Raw genomic sequence first — 14,012 nt, forward strand, 5'->3', positions numbered from 1 at the left:
TGCCCACACACTCCCTTCAGGCACGCTCTTATACGTAGAAAAATCACAGTCATCGTCACTGGCGTGGTCTCTCCTCTTTTGCTCACAACTGTGAATGCTGTAGGAAAGCCAAGCATGCCAGTGCTGTCAGTTCCCCTCCCAGCTCCCGCCCTCGTTGCAGTACAGAACTGTGTGTGATCGGCTCTATGTGTTCCAAACTCTAAGTCCAAAAAAAAGGGAAAAAAATGCTGCAGCGAGTGTTTGCACCAGCAGCAACTATTCATAATGCACAAATTTTGAAACCTGGCAAATCAAGCTTTAGTACTCCAAAAGGTGACACAGATATATGAGTAATGAAAGTTAAGAGCCTCACGATCAGCGGCGGCCTGGTGGCTGGTGGCCTCAGCTTCTGCAATGTCCCCGTGCTCCTCTCCCTCCTTATCCCTTTGGGCATTGCAGAGTGAGGCTGAAGGCAAACAAGAAATGCAGCATTAGTGGCAATGCAAACAATGTGAAAAACTGCAATTAACAACAGTGCTACTGGTAAATGGCAGGTGAACTTTCTAAGCTTCCTTTGGCAGAACTGACCAGGAATAAGTGCAAACTTAAACGGGAGGAAAGCGTCAGCACACTGACCACTGTTTTTGAGATGGAAAACTTGTCCTCATCTGCAATTTGATGAAGGCGCTTAACTACCTCTTGCTAAAGCAGTCAGCACATGGAGTCCTTCCTCCCTCCCTTAGTTCAAATTCACATTTCTCTCCAACACTTGCCAACATAATACATGAGCACACTTCTGACAAGAAAGTGAGTGCCAAAAGGCTGTGTGAAAAGAATTGAACTCTACAATTGAACACAAAAATTAGTGATGGCTTACGGGGCGATGGCAGTTGAACCGGAGGCTCCAAACGGGCAGCCAATTCATCCCCTAAAGAAGACAGAAGGCGAGTAAGCATACACGTTGCACATTACAAGAAAGAGGATCTCGACCAAAATTTGTGAATGAATTCACTTATGAAATCTTAAGGAATACATATGTTTATTGCAGATTCCAAAAATGCCATTTGATTACATGCAAAAATAAGCCTGCCTCCTTATGTAATACAGTAAAAGCTCGTTGTTTCGACCCCCCTGAACTCAGAAACCCGGAAAATTGAAACTGCCAACTTAGACTACCCGCCGCGGTGGCTCAGTGGTAAGGTCTACCGAGCCGGAGTACCCAGGTTCGAATCCGACTGCAGCGGCCACGTTTTGATGGAGCTGAAATGCAAGAGGCGCCCGTTTGCTGTGCGATGTCGGTGCATGTCGAAAATCCCCAGATGGTCGAAGTTATTCCAGAGACCTCCACTACGGCATCTCTTTCTCTCTCTGTTCTTTCACTCCTACCTTCCTCCCTATCCTTACCACACGGTTCAGGTGTGAGATATATAAGGCAGATACTACGCCATTTCCTTTCCTCAAAAACCTATTTACTACTTAGTCCTGGCCAAAGGTGCTTTACCGTATTTACTGAAATGTATCGAGTTTTTTAACCAGAAGTGAAAATACAAAGTCCGCCCTTGCATTATAATCGAGTATAATTAAAAGAAAAATTTACACTATGCCTAATTTATGCAAATGTTTGTTGAAGGTGCAGGACAAGTTAGTCCCAAAGTTCAGGAAACGAAAAAAAAAAGAATAAGAATGAAGTTAGAATACCGCATTGGCTTACCAACAGAAAGTCTGAGCCACAAGTACTTAGCTGAGGCGGCGGCACGGCACCTCACATATCAGAGTAGCAGCAAAGCAGCGAGAACCTATTCACCAGAGATGGCTCCCTAGCACACTGAGCGCAAATTCCATGCACCTTCCACAGGAAACACAGTACAACACACAAGGTTGTAAAGGCCATTGTTTTGCTCTCTTAAAGTTCAGTGAACACTATAACACCTGCAGCACCACTGATGTCACAAGCTAACGCTAGTGATCAGATTCCGGAGCACGGAAAGCTTAATGCTGCTGTTGCGCCCGAAAAGGTGCCCTCGCTGCTCTTCTCCGTTCCTGACAGACTTTTCGCTAGCATCAAATTCACGAAATTTTACAGCGGCTCGAAGCGTTGGATGATAGCTCTTTTAAATGCTGCCAAGGACGACCACTGGCATTCGGAAGGCTCACCCTCGTGGTTGAGACTGCGAGAAGTTTCAGTTTTGAAAAGAAGTTGACATAGCGACAGCATGGCGGGAATCCTTGATTATCATATTGGTCTTATCTGATCTTTTTCACTACTCTCATGACAAAAGGGGCACGCAAAACTTTCCCGTGGTAACGCTGGTAGTAACTCCTGTACAGGCACGTCCTTAATTTTCTATGAAAATGAGCCACAGGAAAGCCATTTTTTTTTTATACTTGCTAGTAAATCTCTGTCGAACTTCAGCCTCGTTTCTCACATCACTATCACACACTATTTTTTTCCTGTTTTGTGTACACAAAGTCGACCACTGTGTTACTATCGTGGTCGCGTTACATTTGAGTAAATACAGTATGTCTATGGCGCCATACCGATGATTAATTCAGATGCTATGGGTATTGCCCCGGTTTATTTGAACGGGCCCCTGACTGAAGGCAACATACAGGGGTGGTATAATATAATGATTCCCAAACCAATCCCAATCCATTTTTGAATTTCCCCATTTGCTCATTGGTTGTAGAGACGCCACGCCCCTCATTCACTCTTGGTTATTTGTTGAAGTCTAGGGCATGGTGTCACTCCAGTGAATGGCAAAGGATGGGAAAGTCAAAAGTGGAACCAATTCAGGAAGGAATTGTTATATTATATCGAACCGGTATGACTGGCATGGCAAGATGAATTCCATGCTGCAGAGTAGCTTTCGAGAGTAGCTGAAACTGTGCGCTTGTCATGTGCCATTTGCTGTTTGTGCAGTGAAGTCTTCTCACCGCTGACGGTGCCACTTGTGAGGGGTTTGACACAGCAGCAGTGCAGCGCACCGTGTTGAACCGCGCAGTATGCCAGGAAGGCCCTTGTGATCTTGAGCAATTCTACTTAAACACTCTCAACAGTTTGCCCAAAATAAATCATTAATGGAAACATGAAAAACTAGTCAGTGCCAAGCTGTTATCTGAAAAGCTGGGAACCCATCACCCAGTCTTAAAAAATAAGTTTATTGTCATGGAAGAACTTCTGAAGTTTTTTCAAGGTCATTAGACATTTAAACTATTTATGTTCTTGGTCCATTGAGGTTCAAATTAACAAGCTTTTACAGTATATGCAATGCAATGTTGTTCTCATTGGCTTTAAAGAAATCTTCACTGCAGGCAACTTACAAAATGCATACCACTGCCTTGTAAACAATGCAATACGAGTAATACGTCACGCTGGCTGTCATAAAATTTCTGTCAAGGTTTTCAAGTGGTCAGTTTAGAAATGAGAAAGGAAGTTCTTGGTTCCATTTCCACAAGTTATGCGATTAGCAAGGTGATAAATTTGCCCTTATTACATTCCTTGCTGTCACGACAAATTAATGACATCCATTTAAGCAAGTTTGGAGCAGTAAAATAATCTTAAAAGCTTCAGACAAAAAACTTGCAACATAGTAATCATATGCACAAGGGCTTCTTTTACATAGCATTAAATGGCATAACTGGAATCGGCACACAGAACCACATGTTCCATAAAGATCTCGTAACTGAGACTTCATAAATACCGTATTTACTCGCATAATAGGCGCACCCAGAACTTTGCACTTGATCAATACTGTATTTACACGACTGCAAGCCGACGCCCTCCTGCCTCCCCCATCTCAGGTGAAGAAAAAAGAAGACACTCGTGCACATTCCACAACCCGAGCTTATTTTAACAGCTGGACTGACTACTAGTCCTCACTGGAGCTACTGCCGTCGCAGCTGCTGCGGACCCACAGCACGTACAACGACATCGCATGGAACAGCCACACGCAGTTTACAGGGATGCTCACTTTAAATGTCTGTTTGGAAAGCTTCATCTCCAGCTGGAAACCTTCCCGACTTCAGCCCACGAAAACCACGGCACTTGGAGTCACATACGAAAATTTAGGCACGCCCAGTCGCAACTGCTGCATTTCTCAGCCACGTCGATTTCAGGACCGCTGCACACTTCCTGTGTTTGAGAGCAAACTCCCAGCCGTGTACCTATTAAGGTGCTTGTCCATTGTGGAAAAATTGCACCGCTCTGCAGTGGCACACGAAAGCTACAATTACAATAAACTAACACGCTACCACAGATCCCGTGCTACAGTGCCTAGAATTCTAGTTGTGTACCCGTGCCTTCGACAGCCACAAAAAGCTTTTTTTTTTAATTTAATCTTTCCTTCGGGAGACCATGGTAAGGCCCTTAAACGTGTGCGTTTATATGGTACGTTCAGTTTTAAAGTGCGAGAATGCGAGACGAAAAATTTTCTGAAATTTTACCCCGAGTTAGGCGCACCCTGAACTTTGAGCCAGACCTTGTGAAAAAAAAAAAAAGTGCGCCTATTATGCGAGTAAATATGGTCATTCTTTTTCTCTGAGATACTCTTCCTCCATTAATTTATCTATAAATTTAGATCTTTTCAATTACCAGAAACTGCAGAGCTCTCTACTGCAGAGTTGTATTGGTATCGCTTGACTTTTCTCTCTGCGTTCAAGTAGGTGCCTGAAAAAAAGGGAAAATCTCAGGTATGCTGAAAGCGGCATTTTCCACAAAATCAAAGGACATGGCAGTGACACACCGACAGACATGAGGCAGTACTCACATGAGGCAGTACTCGTACAGAACACAAAAGCAAAAGCCTGGGCTCTTGCTAGATCAACCCCTGATTAAGACACATCTGAGTGCAAGCAAAAGTCAGACTACACTTGGACGTCAAAAAGCATCCAAACGCCTCACAAACACTGATAAAACAAGAAATTACAACATTTTATAAAATTCTAGACATTAATGCACTGGCACAGATGGTATGCTCTTTCAGGTATCCAGTGCAAAGCCTGAGAGGAATGCATGTTTGTGATTTAAAAGAACAGTACAGCCCTGGGGAGAGTACACACACACACACGCACGCACACACATGTGCAATGAAGTGCCACATACAAAACAAAAATGAAAATTGTTTTTGAGGAAAGGAAACTGCACAGTAACTGTCTCACATATCTCAGTGGACACCCGACGTGCGTAAGGGAAGGGATAAAGGGGGTGAAAGAAGCGAAGAAAGATAATTGCCCGTATTCCAAACCACTCCCTAAGCTTAGAGTATTTCTTGTAATCATTGTTTCACAGAGATTTGAGCTGGTTGGGTCATATTTAAAACTTTTACCAGCGCTGCAACTGGGGACAGGGAACAAGGAGAGATGGAAGGAGAAGCGCTGCTAACTGCTAGTAGCGCCAGTTGTTAGTAGCGCTCGTCCTTCCGTCTCTCCTTGTTCCCTGTCCCCAGTTGCAGCGCTGGTAAAAGTTTCGAAAACAATCATTGCTTGCTCCAGCTACAATACACAAACCAGGAGCTACCAGGAACAGTTATGTGTGGCTTTATTGTCGTTCCCAAAGCTGCACATAAGATGTGAAAGACAGCGTAGTGGAAGGCTCTGAAATATTTTCCACCACCTTTAATGTGCACTGAAATCACATGGTACACACACGGCTTTTGAGTTTGCCCTAAACCAAAGCGTGAAAGAGAAACTTATTGCTGCATGATGCCTGTGACTAACCTCAAGTTCAAAAAAAAGAAAAAGTGCACTACATATTGATGAGTTAAACTATCCACTGGAATCCGGCACATCTATGATCAACTTTTCTAACATTGCTTTTCTAAAAGAGATCCATGATTGGGCTGGTGAACAATAACATCGCTGCAGATTATATGTAGTCCGCATGCTTTCCCCATTTTGCATTCAAGTATTACACAAATACTCCTCAAAGCGACAACTCTATCCAGTTTGTTTCCTATTTTAGAACTGATTTTTATTCGGGAGCAAAGAACTTCACTTATTTACAAGGACACCGGATTGAAAAATTTAACTTTTTTCCTCAACAGACCTCATTGGAACTCTTAACATGAAATGCCAAAAAAGGACTGATCACTGTTTGAAAACGAAACACAGTGCAGCCCAGCCCAAAGCATCTGCCACACACTGTTTTGGAATTCAGCTCATCTATTACGCTCAACTCCAACCACTTTTTGAAGAATAAAAACCCAAGAAGGAACTGGCAATGGCCTATACATCACTCGCACATGTTGACAGTTCAGGCTCGCAAAGCAAGCACTTGCTATATTTGAGAACGCCCTAGTCTGGATGCATAGCTGTTTACCACTGTGATGCAGCTTGATGTCTTAATTCAGTTTACTTTAAGCAGTATGACAAAATAAAAGGTGCATGTGCTTGGTCCTTTGTAGCTTGAAAAGCTCACGAGACCAAGTCTACTATGTTTCCAACTGCAAATTGAAATGTGTGATGGCACCGATCCTTACAAACTGCATCTGCCAGAATGCTGCGCTGAATGTGATGCACTCGCATCGCTAAATTGCTTTGTCTTCTCGAGAAATCACTTCACTTTGCAGATGACAAGTCCTTGTACAGCTATGTATAATTACTTTACCAGCAGATGGGTGAATGGCATAGCAACAAAGCAGCTTGCATCAAAGCGTGTCATCATTCTTAGTGAGTTAATTTACAGCCTTTTCATATGTTGCTACTGAAGTAAAACTTTGTATTCGTTCAAACTCACTGCATTCATGCTCATTTTGTTCCTGTAAGACAATGATTGCTTTGTTTTCTTTTGTGCTATGGTTTCACTGCTTACGACAGCTGTACGGGGCTTGCAAAAAGTGAGGTAGTGTTCAGAAAAAGAACTGCATAAATGAGGATATGATCAGCAAAATTTTGGCAACTTTCAAAACTATACAAATGAAAGCTCAAGCTGAATGTTTCCTGGGGCTGCTCTGAACTGCGTTGGAACCTATAGTGCAGCTCAAGCAATGTTCCAGGCTCTGTGGATGGAGCGTGCTCGCTGCAACAGCATCCCACTTGCTATACTGTCAGTAATAAGGGAGTAATTACTCACTGGCATCCACCCACACGCAGCCATACAGCTACAAAGGAAAGCTGTACAGCTTTCTCAGAAACTTCGTATTTAAAGTAGTTTTTCTTTAACTACGAAGTTTCTGTGAAAGCTGTATAGCTTTCCTTTGTGGCCGTATGGCTGTGCTTTGGTGGATGCCAATGAGTAATTACTCCCTTATTACAAATTTACTCCACCTTGGGGTATTCCCCTAAACATTTGACCTATACTGTCAGTGTTTACAGCAATGGAAATATGAAGATGTCGAGGCAGTAGCCTACATAGTTGTCCATGACCCGGCATCAAACAGGGTACCCAGTCAAGGTTTGAGTTTATAATCTGCATGTCCCTCCTTGAGAGTGGACATGTGAACATTCACTGCACTGTTGAGCACACAGCTATCGAGAAAAGCTTGCCTGTACATTGCTGTGCAAAACAATCTCGACAGCAGAAGGAAGAAGAGGCTTAAGTGCCTCAGTAAATGTTGTAAACATAGGTATAACTAGAAAATATCCTTTCCTCCGATTATTCATTTTTCAAAGCATTTTTGTTGACGACCTGTATGCACAACAGCCTTATTCCTGTGCACTGGTTCATGATAACTGCAGGCAAACTAGCCTTTTTGCCGTATGGCTATTCCTTCTCTTTAGCAGCAGACCTTTGGATTCTTGCTCTGCAGCCCAAAACACCTCAAACAGCCATGGTAAAGTCAGAGACACATCCACAGACCAGATCTCGCCGTCTTAAACCCTTAAACTATGATCCTTGGGAGCAGCAAGTGTTCTCAAAAAGTGGCGGCTTCCCATCCCCTGGTTTCGAGATGCAACATTCATACTGCCCATGTAGAGTTAATGCAAATTAAGTAAAGACAACACTTTATACATGTAGTGGGTGAGAATGCATCCACCCTCTTGCTTTCGCAGATATGTGACAAAGCAGCAGCTGGGAATGAAACTTCTCGGCAGGCAGTGAGCTTTCCACAACAGCAGACTCATCATTTATGCCCTCATTGCATAATGTCTATAATGCAATTACTCACGGCTCCTGGCGACAACAGACACAGGAAACTGTTGCCACTCGCCGTCAGCAGAGGCTGGGTCAGCCTCCTCCTCTGCCAGGCGGAGGACGTCAACTCCTCTTGTGACAGGCCACTGGCATGAACAGTGGTCTTCTGACAGCCACGTCAGGGGGACAGCTGCCACACTGTTTTCCTCTGGAAACCTCACCACAGCAAAGCGCTTAGGCATGCTGCACAGAGAAGACAGGGTTCAAAAAGGACGGCTGGGAAGCATAAATTTCACACACACTCGCAATTCGACATGCCGTTCCATACATTGCGCATGCAACGCTTCAATGTCAGTAGCTGAACACATCCAACTACTCGCCTATCAATGGCGGTGCACGAGGTTCCCAAAGCGACATCGGCGCGGGACGCCGTAATGGAGGGCGCCGGTAATTTCCGATATCTGGGGGCCTTACACGTGCACTGGCATCGGACAATACACGGGAGCATTGCGTTCGCCTCCATCAAAGCGCGGCCGCCACGGCCGGGATCGAATCCGCGTTCTCCGGCTCAGCAGTCGAGCGCCCTAACCACAGATCCACCGCGGCAAGGCTCGCCTATCAATTAGCAAAGGAAACGTGAACTGCCGCGGAATTATGCCTTAATGCAGCACTGAACATAGGAACTCGGCGACACATCAAGAAAATACTAGAGAGAGAAGCTACGCTACATCTTACGCAATTACTGTCGCGTATAGGAAATCGTGTTAAGAGGTAGGGGAAAAAAACATGCCTAATCGCATTTTAGATCGCTAAATCACACAACTGAAGCAAGAATTCAGCGCCAATGAGAGCAAATACGACCGTGACAAGCTACGCCATTGCACGTGGCAACCAAGTCGCGTGCAAAAATTCGCGTTTGGTGCTAGTGGAGAAAATTAAGCACAAATCGCATTTTTCGGCCGTCCCTAGAAAACGCTCACAGCAGTTCAGTAGAAAGGGCTTGGCATGTATTCACTGTTATCGCTCCAGCGCGCACGGCTGCGCTGAGCGCGTAGCACCTTCTCTTTTTCTTATTAATTCGCCTCTCATTAATTGATCTGCACGGGGAAGCGATAGGGACCCTGTCAGGACCTATTCAACAATCCCGCGCAATTTTCTTCCGAATTTTCTCAGTGAAACTTTGAGCAACTAACCACAGGTATTCGACAGAACACAATCACGGCATTAACCTAACCAAAGCAGGCGACGTAACAGAACAGCAGGTATACTTACGCGAATCGACTTTACGGCTCGCACGATGATTTCAAATGGGGATCTTCCGCTTGAAAAACACGTGCGGGACAATCGAACTCGCACGTGTGCAGCGCGGACAGCACGTTGAGATCGAGGAAGAACACGCGTCATGGAGGTCTTTTTTGAAAAAAAAAAAAAACACATTGAAGCGTACCGTTGACTAGCGCCACTACCCTCAATTTTTGGCGTATTGAAACTGATGCGTAGGTAAAAAGCCTTACAATTTTTTCCCTCCCAACGAAGCGGCCACAGGCGACAAACAGAAAAATTTTTAATTTTTTGTTTTGCAAGTTCTTTATGAGAAGTTTTAGCGCCACGGTGGTTCAGGTACACTGTGGGCTCAGGTGTATGGTCACAAGTAAAACTCGTTGGAGGGTACACTTCTGAAAAAGATCGTCATGATAGGACAAAAAGGTCACTGGAAGTAAGGTAGCAGATGCATATTTAGTTTCCGCATTTCCCCCGTACCGAGGAGTATGCACCCGGAGTATACTGAATGTTACGAGACACCAAATGAAATGCGAATAAATGTATAACGTACGGCGGAATACGGTGACAGGGACGCGATGACAGCAGTAATCGTGGACAATAAGCTAGGAGTAAGAGCGTGCGCGTCAATTCGAACGAGGCTTCCAAAGGAAGCTGAAGAAACAGCAATGACTCAGCAACTACACGCAGTCAAATATCGAAAGTCGTTGTTCGAATCTTGCAGCAGATTCCCCGAGCCCATAAGGCATATGTAGTAGCTCACGATAAAAACGGTGGGCACGGCACTGCCCGAGGACTTACAGCGCTTTCATCCAAAGTCCCGCAGGAGGGACAGCGAGAAAAGCTAAAAAGTAAATAAGAGGCACCTACCACACTGTTTCTTCCACCGTGACGTACCATAAGAAAATTGATTAAATCTTTTTATTGCTATCACGATTCCTTGATCTGTGACCTATTGGGAGGGGGAGTAGAGCAGAAAAGTTCACATGTGGTGGTCCACGCTGGTGGCGCGCGCAAATGAAGCCCAGAAGGACTGAACACTGAACAGAACAGACGTGTCCTTGGAGCGAGCGGAGTTTCGGAGAATCTTGCACAAGATACACCGCAGTAGATATCAGAATAAATGTCCATTATGTGTTGCATGCATGGGCGTCTCAAGAAATAAACCTACCACTGCTACACAAAAGGTTTGGTTCATGGTTTATGGGGGTTTAAAATCCCAAAGCGACTCAGGCTATGAGGGCCGCCGTAGTCAAGGGCCCCGGAAATTTCGTCCACCTGGGGTTCTTTAACATCGCAAGTACACTATACAAAAGGACGCGAAAACATGCAGGCCTGCACGATGACGCGCCTTTGCCAGTGCCATGACTGTTGCCCTAATTCATGACAGCAGCCTTTGACGGTTATTGCAACATTCGTCCCCACGTTCACACTTGGCTATTCGGTGCACAGGAAGCGCGGAACGACAGGACGTACCAACGGCGCATGCAACGGGATTATGTCCAGCGTCACCATATACCGGCGTATATGAGCTGCTAAAACATATTTTCGCCGTAACAACCTAGCACTTGAACATTGGGAGAAAGTGCTGTCCAGCAGACCGAGAGAGCAAGAGATAACTGGCCTGAAGAGCAATTAAAGGAGGTGGCAGAATCAAATGGGGTCTTTTTTAAGCACTCCACCCACGGTCAAAAAACCTCTACAGAGTTTTGATCATGAATTCATTTATTAATCATTTATTGATGAATTCCACCTTCCTCTACGCTGCTAACGTCGCTGACGCTGCTGGCTTTGGCTACTGCTGGCTGCCTCGCTGCTTTGGCTATTGCTGGCGCTCTCCTCTTTTCCTCTTTTGTCGTTTGTCCGTGCACGCGGTCGGTCCTCGTTCGTGGTCATCGCTTGTTCGACATTTGGGACTGCTTGGAACTGCGCAGCTTTATTTCAGCTTCGCGATGCCATCGAAGTGGCAAAAGTACCGCACCGTGAGGAAGCAGTATCAACAAATCTTGGAGGAACTCGGCATCCCTGAAGTCGCAGCCAAGCCTTCCCCTGCACTCCCTCCGATGCGACGAGGTTGCGAAGAAGCCCCCTCGGAAGACTTGTGCGGCATTCCAGGCCCGTCACCCTCAGGATCAGGGGCAAGCAAGCGGCTGAAAATGCAAGTCGGCGCCGACGGTGCTTGCGCCAGCGGCAGCGGACTAGCCGACGAAGTAGACTCTCAAGGAGGACGCTTGCCCACATCACGTTTAGAAGGCGGCGCAGATGAGGGTGATCGTTCAGCGCAGAACAGCCAGTGCAGCGACTCTAGCGAGAGTGACTCAAATGACAGTGAGTCAGATGACAGCGATAGCAGTGAAGTAATGCCTGCTGATGCTGCATCCCCAGTCAACCCAGCGGGCAGCCAGCAAAGTGAAGCTTTCTTTCAAATGCCTGTGGAAGCAGAGCTTTCTCCAGCACAAGAATTAGCCCACATTGCAAGCAAGCATAATATGACTCACACATGCCTTAATGACGTCCTCAAGTTTTGCCGCCGGCAAGGGATCGCAGGCCTTCCCAAAGACGCAAGGACCTTGATGAAAACCGAAAGAAAAGCCAACCTGGAGCACGATGGGTCTTTTGTGCATTTTGGCCTTGCGGACGGAATTGCACAGGCAGTTGGGCATGGACCTGTGCCACAAAATGTCCAGCTTCATGTGAACATTGATGGATTGCCATTGCATAAAAGCACCCAGACTGCGCTGTGGCCTATTTTGTGCCGTGTTACCAACATTACCGCTTCTGCACCTTTCATGGTCAGCGCATACTGTGGTGCAGGGAAACCGCCGTGCCTTGCAGACTACCTGGCCCCATTCCTCAAGGAAGTTGACCACCTGACCTGTCATGGACTGGTCATCAAAGGAAGTCATGCGAATGTTACTCTCGCTGCTGTAATCTGCGATGCCCCTGCTAGGAGCTTCGTGAAAGCCATTACTGGCCATAGTGGCTATCACGCATGTGAACGCTGCAGTCAGAAAGGGTGCTACCTTGAAGGCAGGCTCACGTTTCCTGAGCTGCATGCACCGCAGCGCACAAATGAATCATTTCGTTCCCAGGCAGACGAGCGGCACCACACTGGCGTTTCGCCATTTACATCTCTAAATATCGACATGGTGGCATGTTTCCCAACGGAATACATGCACCTCGTCTGCCTGGGCGTGATGCGGCGCCTTCTCAGAAACTGGGTCTGCAAAGGACACGCAGCAAGGCTGGGCAGAGTTCAAAGGGCTGAGCTCAATAACAGGTTACGAGAAGCAGCCACAGACTTCCCCAGCTTCTTTCAGCGGAAGCCGAGGGGAACTGAAGAACTGGACAGATGGAAGGCAACGGAATTTCGTTCATTTCTCCTTTACCTGGGGCCAGTTGTGCTGAATTCTATTTTAACAAAAGAGCAGTACGGCACTTTGTGATTTTTCATGTGGCTGTACGCATACTCGTGTCGCCAGAACATCATGCAGCACTGAACGAGTTTGCTCGGGACTTGCTCATGTATTTTGTGCAGGAGTTCGGCAAGCTGTATGGACCCAAGCAACTTGTCTACAACGTTCATTCGCTTATTCATCTGCCACAGCAATGCCTGGACCATGGGCCTCTGGACAGCTTCAGTGCTTTCCCATTCGAAAGCCATCTTGGGAGAATGAAGAAGCTGCTACGGACGTCCAGCAAGCCTCTAGCGCAGCTAAGCAGAAGAATGTCGGAGAAAAGACTGCTGCCACACCATAGCACGCAGCAAATGGAGAGGAGTGTGAAGGTAGGGGAGTGCTACCTTGTAGAAGATCGCCCTGTTGTCATCATCGATGTGTATGAAAATACTGTCAAGGCTGGCATTTTGCCCAATGCCAAGGATTTTTACAAGACCCCACTGCCCTCATCAAGGCTGAACATTTGGCGCTGCCGTGCTCTTGGCGATGAGATAATGACCTGGCCCCTGTCAGACATCAAAGAGAAGGTCCAATGCCTGAAGTTGAGATATAAGCGAGGGCATGTCATTTTGCCACTGCTTCACCTGCACTGAAAGCCAGAATTGGTATTGGCAGAACCTTTGTCATAAGTTCGGTTTGGTTTATTGGGGTTTAACGTCCCAAAGCAACTCAGGCTATGAGGGACGCCGTAGTGAATGGCTCTGGAAATTTCCACCACCTGGGGTTCTTTAACGTGCACTGACATCGCACAGCACACGGGCCTCTAGAATTTTGCCTCCAAAGAAATTCAACCGCCGCGGCCAGGATCGAACCCGTGTCTTTCGGGTCAGCAGCCAAGCGCCGTAACCACTGTGCCACCGCGGCAAGCCTTTGCCATAAGTAATATGTTCCGTATGAAGGGAACAGCTCAAAGTATGCATCATTCATCTTGACTACCTGGGTTTGGTTTATGTGCACTGACATCGCACGGCACACAAGCATTTTTGCATTTCACCTCCATCGAACTATGGCTGCTGCTGTTAGGATCAAACTTGTGTCATTGAGATCAGCACAGGGATGCCAAAGCCACACTGCTTCTGTATTTTGCATCTATCGAAATGCAGCACAGCTTGCATGTGACTTGTAGCTTTGTGCTTAGTAGCAGGATGCCACTGTAGCGCCCGGCGACGCTATAAAGCGCAGGCGCTGAGATCGGCGTTCCCGCGACAAAAGAAAATAAAGAA

The 14,012-nt window shown here is 46.3% G+C and overlaps 1 protein-coding gene and 1 pseudogene across 1 annotated transcript; one reads left to right on the top strand and one right to left on the bottom strand.

The window, feature by feature from the left end:
* Positions 1 to 471: 471 nt before the first annotated feature.
* Positions 472 to 9,443, bottom strand: LOC149361007 (uncharacterized). Its single transcript, XM_089572568.1, has 4 exons — positions 9,323 to 9,443; positions 8,085 to 8,293; positions 4,571 to 4,645; positions 472 to 907 (listed from the first exon to the last, which is right to left on the bottom strand). Exons 2-4 carry the CDS (start codon positions 8,290 to 8,292, stop codon positions 672 to 674), a joined length of 519 nt encoding a protein of 172 aa, XP_089428694.1. The 5' UTR covers position 8,293; positions 9,323 to 9,443; the 3' UTR covers positions 472 to 671.
* A 1,798-nt stretch (positions 9,444 to 11,241) lies between these two features.
* Positions 11,242 to 13,478, top strand: LOC149361008 (uncharacterized; annotated as a pseudogene).
* The last annotated feature ends 534 nt before the right edge of the window (positions 13,479 to 14,012 follow it).

This window comes from Amblyomma mixtum, chromosome 2 (genome assembly GCF_055824585.1).
Source record: "Amblyomma mixtum isolate Tamu chromosome 2, ASM5582458v1, whole genome shotgun sequence".
Lineage (NCBI taxonomy): Eukaryota > Metazoa > Arthropoda > Arachnida > Ixodida > Ixodidae > Amblyomma > Amblyomma mixtum.